A 12,769-nucleotide genomic window follows, 5' to 3' on the forward strand; every position below is an offset into this window, starting at 1 on the left:
ATTTTTCTTTATTTTTTTGTTTTTTGTTTTTTGAGACAGGGTCGGTTTTTTCTGTTGCCCAGGCTGGAGTGCAGTGACGTGATCATGGCTCACTGCATCCTTGACCTCCTGGAGTGAAGCCATCCTTCCACCTCAGCCTCCTGAGTAGCTGGGACTACAGGCATGTAGCCACCATGCCTGGCTACTTTTTTAAAAAAATTTTTTGTAGAGATGGAGTCTCACTATATTGCCCAGGCTGGTCTTGAACTTCTGGGCTCAAATGATCCTCCCACCTTGGACTCCCAAAGTGCTGGGATTATAGGCATGAGCCACTGTGCCTGGCCCAGATCTTTGACTTAATCCACCATAGAGACAAGGAAAGATTGGATGCATATATGGCCTTCAGAAAATTTCTCAACCTCTCCAAAATGTAGTTTCCTCATTTCTAAAAGTGATTATAATAGAACCTACCTTACAGTATTGTTTTGAGGATTAAGTGAAATAACCTTCCCCTCTCTTTTTTATTGAATCTTTACTATACATGGGATACTCTGCTAATACTTAAATGTCATTTAATTATGACCCTGAGAATAGATATTTTATCATTCTGGGCTTACAGATGAGGAAACTGCCACTGAGAGATGTCACATGCCCAAGATCACACAGCTAGTAAGAGCTGGGCTGTGCACTCCAGGTCACGGGTCTCTAATAAAGCCCATGCCCACCCTTAACCCCAGCTGGACTTGACTCTGCCGCCTCCCCTAAACTTGTTCTGGTCAGTGTTTTTTTTCTTGCAGCTTTGTTAACTCTGTTTCCTTTCTGGATCCTACTCTTCCCAGCCCAACCCAAGGCATAGCTCTGTGATGTCCTATCTACTCATTTTGTCCTAGTTTGGTCCATTCCTCTCTTCTGTAGCACTTACTATCCTTAACTGTCTCTTGGGACTTAATTTTTTTTTTTATTAATGTTTAATGTTACATGTGCTGTGGCTTTTTAAAAAAGATTGTAGTGTTACTTTTATGTCATTCATTATAAAACTTAAGAATGGGCCATAGTAGTGCTATACAATTCGTTTTTGAATTGATTTTGGAATATACTTTGTGCTACAAAACTTCTGATTTTCTGCAGAAACAGGAAATTCTGGATCTCTTTTCTTCAGTACTCTATGAATGTGTTACCCAGGAGACCCCAGAGATGTTGCCTGCATACATAGCAATGGATCAGGTATGGATCCAAAAACCTATACCAATTCTGGTGAAATTTGTCCTGTAGTTCAAGTAACTCACTGAATAGTGTGGTAAGGTTCCTAGTGTCCTTCCTTTTAGTTTCCCATTTGCTTTTGGAAATTTAAGAAAGGAAACCATATAAAATTTGAAAGCTCTCAAAAATCCAAAAAGCTTGGGCTTTATGTTGACAGGAGTGCCCCTTGGGGGGCTGTCTTCCTTTAAGGGTTCCCATTCCTCCCTTTTGTCTCCCCTGACTAGGAGAGGAGGGGAGCACTCCCTCCCTCTCTCCCATCTTATTTTTGCCTCCCTCCTGGCAATGCCTCTTTGTAGAAGTCTGCATGTGAGCCGTTAGTGAACAGAGCCCTAGCGATGGCAGTACTGTGAAATTAGACCTATGTGATGAAGCTTGCAAGAGGTTACAGAGTCCATATGTAGTTATCTAGGTGTTGGAGTTCATTTTAAAATTTCTCTTGTTATTGCTATTTTAAAAGAGCCTAAAGGGGTAATGCAGAAAATAATGCTTAATAATGTTCTTAAAGGATCAGACCAATTTATTCACTTTAGGCAAATTAGTAATACATACACCTTTTCAGTATTATCATATCTTTCAGACCCAGATTTGGAGTTAAGCCAAGCCAGTAGTTTTCTAACCTGGCAGAAATTTGCCTTGGTATCTTAAAAATACGGATCCTTTAATTCCATGCCTCATCTATTGAATCAGAATTTCTGGGGTGAGATCCAGAATCTAGTTTTAAACAGCTCTTTAAGTGAATATAATAAGTTCACAGCTGAGCATCTAAGACTCAGTGTCTAAGAGAAATAACCTTTAACGGTAAAAATAATTTGCTAAAAAGCTGAATGGAAAAATATATTTAGTCAGAGGATAATTCCCCCAAACCAGAAAACACACAGTGTTAAGTAACATCATTAAAAACCAAGTTCCAATATAACTAAGTAGGCCCAGAATGCCATTATTGTCTGGAATCCACCCTTTTTTGGTTGGAAAGTATGGATATATGGTATCCACGCTGGCACTGCTTCTCACAGTGCCTCTTTGTATAGCAGCCAGATAACAAGTTGTGTTATTTGCTGGATGAGAATCTTGCTGGCTGAGAATGTGTCTTTTTACTCTCTGAACCCTCACACCTTTACAGTCATGGGTGGCAGGTCTTTATGCATGAATATCTTCTCTGGTTGCAGCTGTAGTGACTTGCAGATGGATCTCAAGGGCAGTATTATTAGTAGTGTTCTTCTTGCCCTCTACCCCCTGGGATCTCTGCCATGTCATTGTACCCAGCTTGAGTTTCCCAGAGGTGACTGGCTATGACCTTTTGGGTCTTGGTTATTCGGAGCTGTTGAGCCAAGAATGAGCTCATTCACCTTTGTTACTTTTCCCTGCAAGCTGCTCATGTAGGGCCATATTGAAGGAGGTGAGCCATGCACCTGTACCCAGTGACGGCTCCTCTGTGGGCAGACTGCATCAAAACACAGAACGGACCCCCCCCTCCGACCCTTTATAATTAGGAGCCACATTTAAAAAATACTCAGTCTACAACTCTGATAAAGAGACAGAGCACTCTTTGATTAAATAGATTGTTGTCCTCTTTCCTCTTCAAGGCTATAAGAAGACTTGGGAGAAGAGAAATGTCTGAGACTTCTGAACTTTGGCAGATAAAGTTGGTGTTAGAGTTTTTCAGCTCCCGAAGCCATCAGGAGCGGCTGCAGAACCACCCTAAGCGGGGGCTCTTTATGAACTCGGAATTCCTCCCTGTTGTGAAGTGCACCATTGATAATACCCTGGACCAGTGGCTACAAGGTAATAGTAGCATTGTAGCATAGCGCTCTTGTGCTTTTGAGATACATTCGGTTCAGGCTTTTCTGTTGTAACTTTGTTTTTTCATTGGTAAGCAAGATAAATCTCAGTATAAGCAAGAATGGCTATAGATTTAACGTTTCCAGCTAGATGAGTTAGACTTTGATTATCTACTTTAGCTTCTTTAGTAAAATACATCTGACCCAGGCAGATAATATTTATAGCATTTTAAATACCACTTGGTGCTCAGGACCTTGTTCTCTCTTCCCTAGCATCAGATCACATTTCCTTTCCAGTGCCTCTGTCTCCTGTTTCCTAGGGGTGTGGCCTGTCGCCTTCCTGAGGCCAGCAGCCATCCTGTTTTTGTACTGGCACCACATGTACATGTAGAAGTTGACGTGTGCTTGCTGAGTGAGCTTGTTGTACCAACTCAGTTTTGAAAACCTGGGACCGCACAGCTATGTGATGTCACAGTGGTGGCTTTCTATCAGCAGGATTTGTGATTGCAAGGAAATCGTAGTTACTCATTAACAGTGTAGAAGTGATTCTGACTTACATGAGGCAAGCGATGGGGCCTTTAGATTTATGGAAATGTATCTGTGTGTTAAATACACCTGAAACTGATTTTCAGGAGTAGACTCCTTGATCTTTTCATTCTTTTTAGTTCATTCAAATGCTCCCAGTAAATATCTGACAGTTGCTTGCTTTGGGTTAATACTAACCTTAGTAATAGTAGTAGAAACAATTCTTGCTTTGATTAGTGAAAACTATTAGTAATCAATAGACCCTAAGCGTTTGAATATAATTCAGTTTAAAACTATCCACCTGTAACACTAGGAAATAAATTTCTGAAAAAAATTAAATTGTAAACCAAGTTGTGAGGGATATACTTGGAAAGCCTGATTTCAGACTCTCCATGTTTATATTTAAAAGCTGCATTGTATTTGTCATTTCCTGTTCAGATTCAAAGATCATATAGCTTCATAATTTTTTTGATAGTCATTTTTATCCTCATTTTTGGGGAAAAACATGTTATTTCAAAGGTTTTCGTGTTTCGTTTTTATTCAATTTAACATTTGATCACCTATGGCAGACCTTTGCTATTGATAAGAAATACTTCCTTAAATCTTTGCAGATTCCCTGATTTGCACATTTCATATAATGTATGGAACTTTGGCAGTGATTAGAACATTCTCTAAAACAGGGCCCTGATTGTCTTGTTGCTCTTTAGCGCATTTGGTGGTTTCCAGCATTGCTGTCAGCCTCCATTGAATTTGACTTGCCACACAGATTTATCAAAAATGTGTTTATTTTTTAGTGAAAAACTAGAATTTTTTTTAAAACAAAACCTCTTAAATATATAGTCTCCTCTCTTACAAGCACTAGCAGTTGGCATTGGGGTAGAGAACAATAAATTAACTGAAAATTGGAAATTGCATTCATATTTGTGTGTAAAAATCACAGATGCATATGTGGACTTTCAGGATCACTCACTAACAACTCATTAGATCTGAGATAACCCATTAAATCACTACACTAATCTGAAAATGCAGCCAATTTATATTATATAAATGTCGGTTTTGTTTTTTCTTTTTTTGAGACAGAGTCTCGTTCTGTCGCCAGGGTGGAGTGCAGTGGCGCGATCTCAGCTCACTGCAACCTCCACCTCCTGGGTTCAAGCGAGTGTCCTGCCTCAGCCTCCTGAGTAGCTGGGATTACAGGCGCACGCCACCATACCCAGCTAATTTTTGTACTTTTAGTAGAGACGGGGTTTCACCATGTTGTTCAGTCTGGTCTCGAACTCCTGACCTCATGATCTACGTGCCTTGGCCTCCCAAAGTGCTGGGATTACAGGCGTGAGCCATGGCGCCTGGCCTATATAAATGTTTTGTACAGTATTTATCTCCTCAAATTATAATTTTGGGCAAAGAAAGCGGGTTTCAAGTTTAAGAACTTTAAAAAGTTTTATTAACTTTTTCATATTTTGTTATGGAAATTTAAAGAATATACAAAGTAAGTAGACTAGTGTAATAAACCACAACACCAATTTTAATAGTTGCCAGCATTCTCCTATTTTTGCGTCATTTGTACTTTCACCCATTGCCACACTCAATTTTCCAAATTGTGCCATTTTACTTTCCCACCAGCAGTGGATTGCAATGCAATTTTTGGCATTGTCCTTTTTTTTTTTTTTTTTTTAAGACTTGTCAAGTGCAGTAGGAAAGCAAAGTAAACCCAAAGCAAGCAAATAAAAGCAGAAACCAATGAAACCAAAAACAGATAAGCAATAGAGAAAATCAGTGAAACAAAATGCTGGTAGACATGAGAAAGTCATTGAAGAGAGGCTGAACCACCATGCTCTCCTTCATGATGAGCTGTTCAAAGAAGAATCTCATCTGTTCTCCCTTAACCTTTCTCCCTCTGCTGCCTCCCCCAAACCCCCAGAGGAAGCAGAGCTCCCTCTGCTTCCACCTCCCAGTAGACTGACATCCTCACAACTGTGTTCAGTGGAGTCTACAGTTTTCATCTCACTCCATCTCTACAATGGTGAGGCTTTTAGCTACATTTTCCTTCTTGAAATGAGCCTCCCTTGACTTTGTCATAGCACACTTTCCCAATTTTTAAAAAAAATCCTCTTTAAAAATTCTCAGTATTTGTCACCATTTCACTGTCACTCCTTTGTTGACCCTTTTGGAAGTCATCCTTGCTCCTTTCCCTCCTTCCCTTCTCTGCAATAGCTGACCCATTGCTGATGCCTTTCAATCCTCATCATAGATATTTCTTGAATTTGTCCACATTTTACTATTTCTACCTAGAACAGAATGATTATTTTGTGCCTGGACCACTGTTATAGCCTCCTAAATAGCCTCCTTGCTTTTTCTCATCTCCATTCCAACCATCTCAATTTAACTGACAGAACAGTCTTTTAAAGAATAAACTGATGTAACACTCCTGCTTAAAGCTTTTCAATGGCTCCTGATTCAGCTGTGAAAGAAATCCCTACTGTGTGGCACCAGGAGCTGTGTGACCTGCAAGGCGCCTGTTTTCCTCAACAAAGCCTCTTTTATACCACTTGCTCCTCACACCACCCTGGCCCCTTCCACTTACTCAAAAACACTGAGCTCCTTTTCACTGTGGGGCCATTGAATATGCTGTTTTCCCTCCCTAGAACCTTTTCCTCTCATTCTTCACCTGCCCAACTCATATTTATCCATGCAGCCTCAGTTTTAATGGCATTTCCTCCCAGGCCTTCCAAGACCACTCTCCCTCAGGCAGCTTTCCAGACATCTTTAGCCTGCCCGCTCATGCTCTCTACCTTTTTTCTGTATCAAAATGCCTTTGTTTGCAAGTAACAGAAGGCCTGACTTAACCTGCCTTTAAACAGTAAGGACACAAGTATGCCTATGTTATTAGAGGTCTGCAGGTAAGGCACGTAAAGGGTCATCTTTTTCCAGTGTCTTCAACTCCATTTCTCTGAGGTTCCATCAGCTACATTCTGTGCCATGACTTTATCCTCAGTGCATTTTTCGGATGGTAATCAAATGGCTGTAACATGTTCACCTGTAGCTCAGCATGATACTCAGACGAAGAATAGAGTTGCTTCTAGGAGTTTTGTGATGAGAATGAGGGAATTTCTTTCCCTGGAGCCTCCAGCAAGCTTGTCATTAAGTACCTCCTCAGGTTTCTGGCTCGAGTTGCATCTCATGCACACCCCTCAATCTATCCCTGTGGCAGAGAATGTCTCTTATTGAAAAAATGGCCTGGGTCTGCCTGTCTCTGAACTAACACTGTATCAGGAGAATGGGATTGCCTTGATCACCCAAGATCAGTGATTCTCAAAGTGTGGTTTATGGAGCAGCATGACCTGGGAACTTGTTAGAAATGGAGTTTTTCTGGCCCCACCCCAGACCTACTGAATAAGAATCTCTGTGCTCTGTGCATGGAGTGGGGCCCACTCATCTGTGGTTTAACAAGCCCTCCAGGTGATTCTGGTACATGTTAAAGTTTGAGGACCCCTGGCCAAGACTAATAAGGATCTAGTTCTGGAGCTGAAGTCAGTCCCATCAAATATCATATATGGTGGAGGGTAGGGTGTGACAAGGGCTATTTCGGGGAGACACCCACGTGACCACCTTTATAGCACGCATCACAATTTGTAATTATGCATTTGTTTGTGTCATTATTTGTGTAATATCTGTCTCCCCCAACAACACTCTAAACTCTACAATGACAGGGACTCAGTCTAGCTTGTCAGAGTAGCCTCAATACCGGCTATAGAACCTGCTTTATATATGCTGAGCATTCAATAAGTTCTTGATGAAAAAGTAATAGAAGATATTTCTTGTGCCTCTCAGTTCTGTCATCAGTTGGTTCCATTCCATTTGTTTCTCTCACAGTCGGGGGTGATATGTGTGTGCACGCCTACCTCAGCGGGCAGCCCTTGGAGGAATCACAGCTGAGCATGCTGGCCTGCTTCCTCGTCTACCACTCTGTGCCAGCTCCACGGCACCTGCCACCTATAGGACTAGAAGGTAATTGCATATCTAAGTCTTATCTTCAGTACCTCTGTTACCTATCCCTTTATGTTCTAGTTTCTCGGTAGTTACTGCCCCTAGTTTGACTTTCCTCTTCATTAATGTTGCAGTGTCATTGTTAGGGACTTTTTTGGAGCAAAAAAGAAAAAATTATCAACTTTATATATGAATAACTTTCATTTTTATTCAGAAAAGGATGGATTCTTCTTCACAGAGCCCCAAACACTGATCTATACTAATAAACTAAATATTCCATATTATTCTTCACTAATTGATTTTTTTATTAAAGCTATTTTTCTTTATTTTCTAGGTTTTCACTTGGGTTTTTTACAATCACATGTAATCTTAATTTCTAATATTACAAAGCTTTACAACTAATAAATACCTAATTTTGTGTTTGAATTTTTTTATAATAGTTTTAAAAATTAATAGTGTTATCACCTGATTGTATTTTTCAGAATATAGAAACAGATAAAAAAAATTTATCCATTAAGCTGAATACTAAGATATGATGAATTCTAAGCACCCAATTTTTTTGAGATTCTCAAAAAAAATATTTTTTGATAAGGGCAAAGATTGTTCCATTTAATCATTTAAACTTGAAGTTTAATTACATTACTAGTTTTTTGCTGTTTTGCAAGCCTCTGATAAAAGTTTACTATCTAGAGACTTCTAGTTATGGCCATGATGGAATTGCTTTTATTGGACTCACTTGCCCTCAAAAACAAATATAAAAGCTAAAAAAAAAAAAATAAGAAAAGGGAAGTACAACAGGGAGAGCTTTATATTCACCCTAGCTTCTCCCCCAAAGGCATTTGCCAGTTCATAGTACAAGAAGTAGAGTGCCAGCAAAAAGCAGCAATGCTGCAGGGCTGAGGAGCCAGAGGTTGGGTTTGTGATTGCCCAAGAGCCTAGAACTTGAGGAACACAGTCTCAGGCAGGAGAGAACAATAGAAATCATAACTCAGACTCTGGATATACCTTTCCCTTGAGTTACTTAATGATATTTTAGCCTTCATATACATGGGATAAGACTTCAAGAGATCTAGCAGAAGCCACAAGGCCAAAAATGTAAGCAAAAATGTCAGCAGCAGCATAGGACTGAGGAGACAAAGGGTGGAATTCAACGCTTGTTAAAGTGAAGTGGCTCTGATCAGCATCCCAGCTCCTCAGGTGAATTAATACATGGCCAAGCCCTAAGCCTGCTCTAGCCTAATTTTAGATCTGGTCTGCTTCAGTTTCACTCCAAGCAGACTTGACCTACAATTAGCCTAGAGCAGAACTAAGGTGATCTGTGTGCTTTCTCCCCACCTGACAGAAGAAAATGTAACCTTCATAGGAGAAAGAAAACATACCCAGAGCCCCCGCAATTTTTAGTCTACAGGATTCAGTGTTGAATCAAAAATTATGAAACATAATAATAATAAAAAAACATAATAGAAACAGACTTATGTGTGATTCAGATATTGGAGTTATCATACTGGGACTTAAAATAACTATGTCTAATGTTTCCAGGAAAATAGAAGGAATGATAGGGAATTTCACCAGAAACCTGGGGTCAATAAAAAAGAGTTAAATGGAAATTCTAGAACTGAGAAATATAGTAACTGAAATGAAGATCTCAGTATTGGATTATTTGAAGTGAACTGGAAGACACTTATCTGCTGGAAGACAAGTAGAAAGTAAACAGACTGAAGCACAGAGGGAAGAATGATTAGGAAATACAGAGAAGAGTACAAGAGACATGTGGAAACCGTGAAAAAAAAAACATGCATGGGGTTGGAATAAGAGAATAAGAGGAGAGAAAAAATGAGTTAGAAGCAATATTTGAAGAGACAGAAGCTAAGAATTTTGAAAAATGGTGTTAAATATTAACCCACAGTGAACCCTAAGCAGGATAAATACAAAGAAAACCATACCTAGTCACATTAATAGTCAAACTACTAAAAGGAAAAGGAAGACATTTTGAAAGTATAGACTTCTTTTCAGGCCAGGCTGGACAAACAGGGTTGTTCAATGGTCAACTGTATTAGAACCAGTAAAATACCACTTAGATAGTATTTGAAGGTAGACAGGCACTTTTGCACATTATATTTAAAGAATTTATATATATATATATATATAAAATTAAACAATATTAGTATCACATGTAGTTATAGGTCACTTTCTGAAGTCTAGAATGGGTAAATTCTATCAAATCATATACAGGTTTGAGTATCCTTAATCTGAAATCTGAAGTGTTTGAAATTGAAAACGTTTTGAGCACCAACATGATGCTCAGAGGAAATGTTCATTACAGCATTTTGGATTTGGGATTTTTGGATTAAGAATGCTCAGCCGGGGCTGGGCGCAGTGGCTCACGCCTGTAATCCCAGCACTTTGGGAGGCCGAGGCGGGCGGATCACGAGGTCAGGAGATCGAGACCATCCTGGCTAACACAGTGAAACCCCATCTCTACTAAAAATACACAAAAAATTAGCTGGGCGTGGTGGCGGGCGCCTGTAGTCCCAGCTACTCGGGGGGCTGAGGCAGGAGAATGGGTGAACCCAGGAGGTGGAGTTTGCAGTGAGCCGAGAGAGCGCCACTGCACTCCAGCCCCGGTGGCAAAGTGAGACTTCATCTCCAAAAAAAAAAAAAAAAAAAAGAAATCTCAGCCAGTAGGTGTAATGCAGATATTCCAAAATCTAAAAAAATCCAGAATCCAAAACACCTCTCTTTGGAAGCATTTTGGAAAAGGGATACTCAATTTACATTACAGTGTATTAAGGAATTTCATAATTTTAAATATTGTCTTTGCATAGTCATTTTCAAAGGGAAAAATGCCTGTTTTAAACATGATTATGTTTCTGAAGCTTCCTTGAAAGGAGAGGTATGGCTGAATTTATTTAGAGATGTGACCTTCCCACCCCATTTCCATTTTAGGGAGCACAAGCTTTGCTGAACTGCTCTTCAAATTTAAGCAGCTAAAAATGCCAGTGCGAGCTTTGCTGAGATTGGCTCCTTTGCTTCTTGGAAATCCACAGCCAATGGTGATGTGACCGTGTCTGGCGGTGAACCTACCCTGAAACGTGACTTCTGCACAAAAAACGTGACCAAACATCAAAGCTAAAGCAATGTTTATAAAGTTTTATGGTATAACTAGGGGGAAATGAGCTGCACAAACCTTAATGTATTTTAAATCTGTTGCTGTCATCATTAACGTTATATGATATATAAAAGCAAGTTAAAATTTACTTTTGTAAATAAAGTTTTTGGTTTGTTTTCAAAACTCTCAATGATTGCTTTAGTTTTGGACTTAGAGAATAGAGCAGGGGTTGCTGGAGTGAATATTGATTTTTAAAGTCTTTGAACTGTGGTGGTATAGGTGAAGTGACTATGTCCAAAAATGCCAAGTTTTAAAAGAAGCTATGTCATAAAGTTTTACTTTCTGTGGCAAAAGAGCGCTTTAGCATTTCCTCAGATGTCACAGTTGTCCTATCTAAAATAAGTTTGTACTTCTGGTGACAATGCCAGACACTCTTATGATGTGATCACCTTAAACAGGAGAAGGAGATTTTTGCCCTCAGTTGCTCAACATGAGGTACTGTGGACTGAATTGTGTCCTCCCAGAATTATATATTGAGGCCCTAATCCCTGTGTGACTGTATTAGGCAATAGGGCATATAGGAGATTACTAAGGTTAAGTGAGGTCATCATAAGGGTGGGGCCTTAATTCAGTAGAATTGGTGGCCTCCTAAGCAGAGGAAGAGAGATTTTTCTTTCTCTCTCTGCCATGTGAAGACACAGTGAGGAGTCGGCCGTCTGCAAGCCAAGAAGAGCCTTTATCAGGAACAGACTTGGCTAGCACCTTGATCGTGGACCTCCAGCCTCCAAAATTGCGAGAAAATACATTTCCGTCGTTGAAACCACCCAGTCTGTGGTATTTTGTTATGGCAGCCCAGACAGACTAATACGTGAAGCCTGCTCTAAATAGATAAAATAAGAAATTACTACAGAGGGCTCTTTAGAAATTATATTTAAAAACAAGACAATCCATATTTACCTAAGATTTACAGAATGTATGTCTGTAAAAGGAGGGATTTCTGGACTAGATGATGATGAAAAATGTTCATATAAAGGCACCTCCAGCTTCGAGTTGCCAACACAGGAGGAAGAATGCTCCCTGCTGTTCAGATGCTGATATGTGTCCTGTGCTTCCTGGATGGCCAGTGGGATCATAAGCTGGTAGAAGCAAGATCTTCATCCACTGACTTCATATTTCTTCCACATCCTGAACTGTGGTGTTTGACTTTAAAAATAAATTAAAGCAAATAGAAATGTTTCCATTGAGATTTTGGCAAAAACCCACATGGCATTTGCGTCTGCAGAGTAGACTTGGAAGGCATGCACCTGGAGGCCAAGTGGTATTCTCTGGACTCTCTGTCCTTGCATTTGCGTGGCTGCCCTGAGGACTCGCTTCTTCCTGGATGTGAAGCAGAGGCACGATGGGGCTGACTGAGAGGCTGAAATGTGCTTCTCTTCACAGTTACATAGTTTTCTTCTAATTAAAAATAAATTTTAAGTGGTAGATTATGAAAATTCCATTTGAATCAAGATTTTAAAAATTCAATATCAAACCAGTTGTTACTGTCTTCACTCTCCGTTGTTTACGATTGTGTGCTTTTCCCTGAATAAAGAATGACTGGAGAGACATTAGTTGTTTGCACACATATTAACTCATACTTAAGGGAGAACAGCTTTTAGAACATTGTCAATGAAAGCAAATATCAGCTTTAAAAGAGAGAGGACAGAAAGACTGCAGATGGTCTGGAAGCAGCATTTTTAGGCCGTCTGATTAGCTAGCAGGGAGCAAAGGGGAGGCTGGGAAGTCAGCCCTTGAGTAGGCCTGCTGGATCATCAAATAAATCAATTGCAGCTATTTTTGGGGCCTCAAAAAATCCTGAGGGTATGGCTCTCACCATCCAGAACCTGCAGCCTCCTTAGAGCCATGGCTCAAAGGGAAGTGCTGCAGAAAAACATTTGGCTGTTAAGTGTTTTGGCCCAAAAATAGCACACATCATTTCCTGTTAAAGCCTGTTGGCCCGAAGTAGTCACACTGCTCTACCTCATGTGCCCAGGACTGGGAGGAGAGGCAGACGCTGGTGAGGATCTTATGCCAGTTACAGCATGGTTCCTAACTTACTAATTCCCTGTGCCCATCTTTTCTACTTAGATAG

The 12,769-nt window shown here is 40.0% G+C and overlaps 1 protein-coding gene across 14 annotated transcripts in view; it reads left to right on the plus strand.

Moving 5' to 3' along the window:
- Nucleotides 1-10,821, plus strand: part of ANAPC1 (anaphase promoting complex subunit 1) — a 116,835-nt gene extending 106,014 nt beyond the window's left edge. For all 14 annotated transcript variants that reach the window (XM_063789425.1, XM_063789426.1, XM_016949243.4 and 11 more), the window contains 4 exons: nt 1,108-1,203; nt 2,823-3,021; nt 7,416-7,550; nt 10,476-10,821. In XM_063789425.1, coding sequence (XP_063645495.1) covers nt 1,108-1,203; nt 2,823-3,021; nt 7,416-7,550; nt 10,476-10,591 — 546 coding nt within the window. In that variant the 3' untranslated portion in view covers nt 10,592-10,821. The remainder of the gene's footprint in view (nt 1-1,107; nt 1,204-2,822; nt 3,022-7,415; nt 7,551-10,475) is intronic.
- Nucleotides 10,822-12,769: the final 1,948 nt, after the last annotated feature.

Source organism: Pan troglodytes, chromosome 12 (assembly GCF_028858775.2).
Source record: "Pan troglodytes isolate AG18354 chromosome 12, NHGRI_mPanTro3-v2.0_pri, whole genome shotgun sequence".
NCBI lineage: Eukaryota > Metazoa > Chordata > Mammalia > Primates > Hominidae > Pan > Pan troglodytes.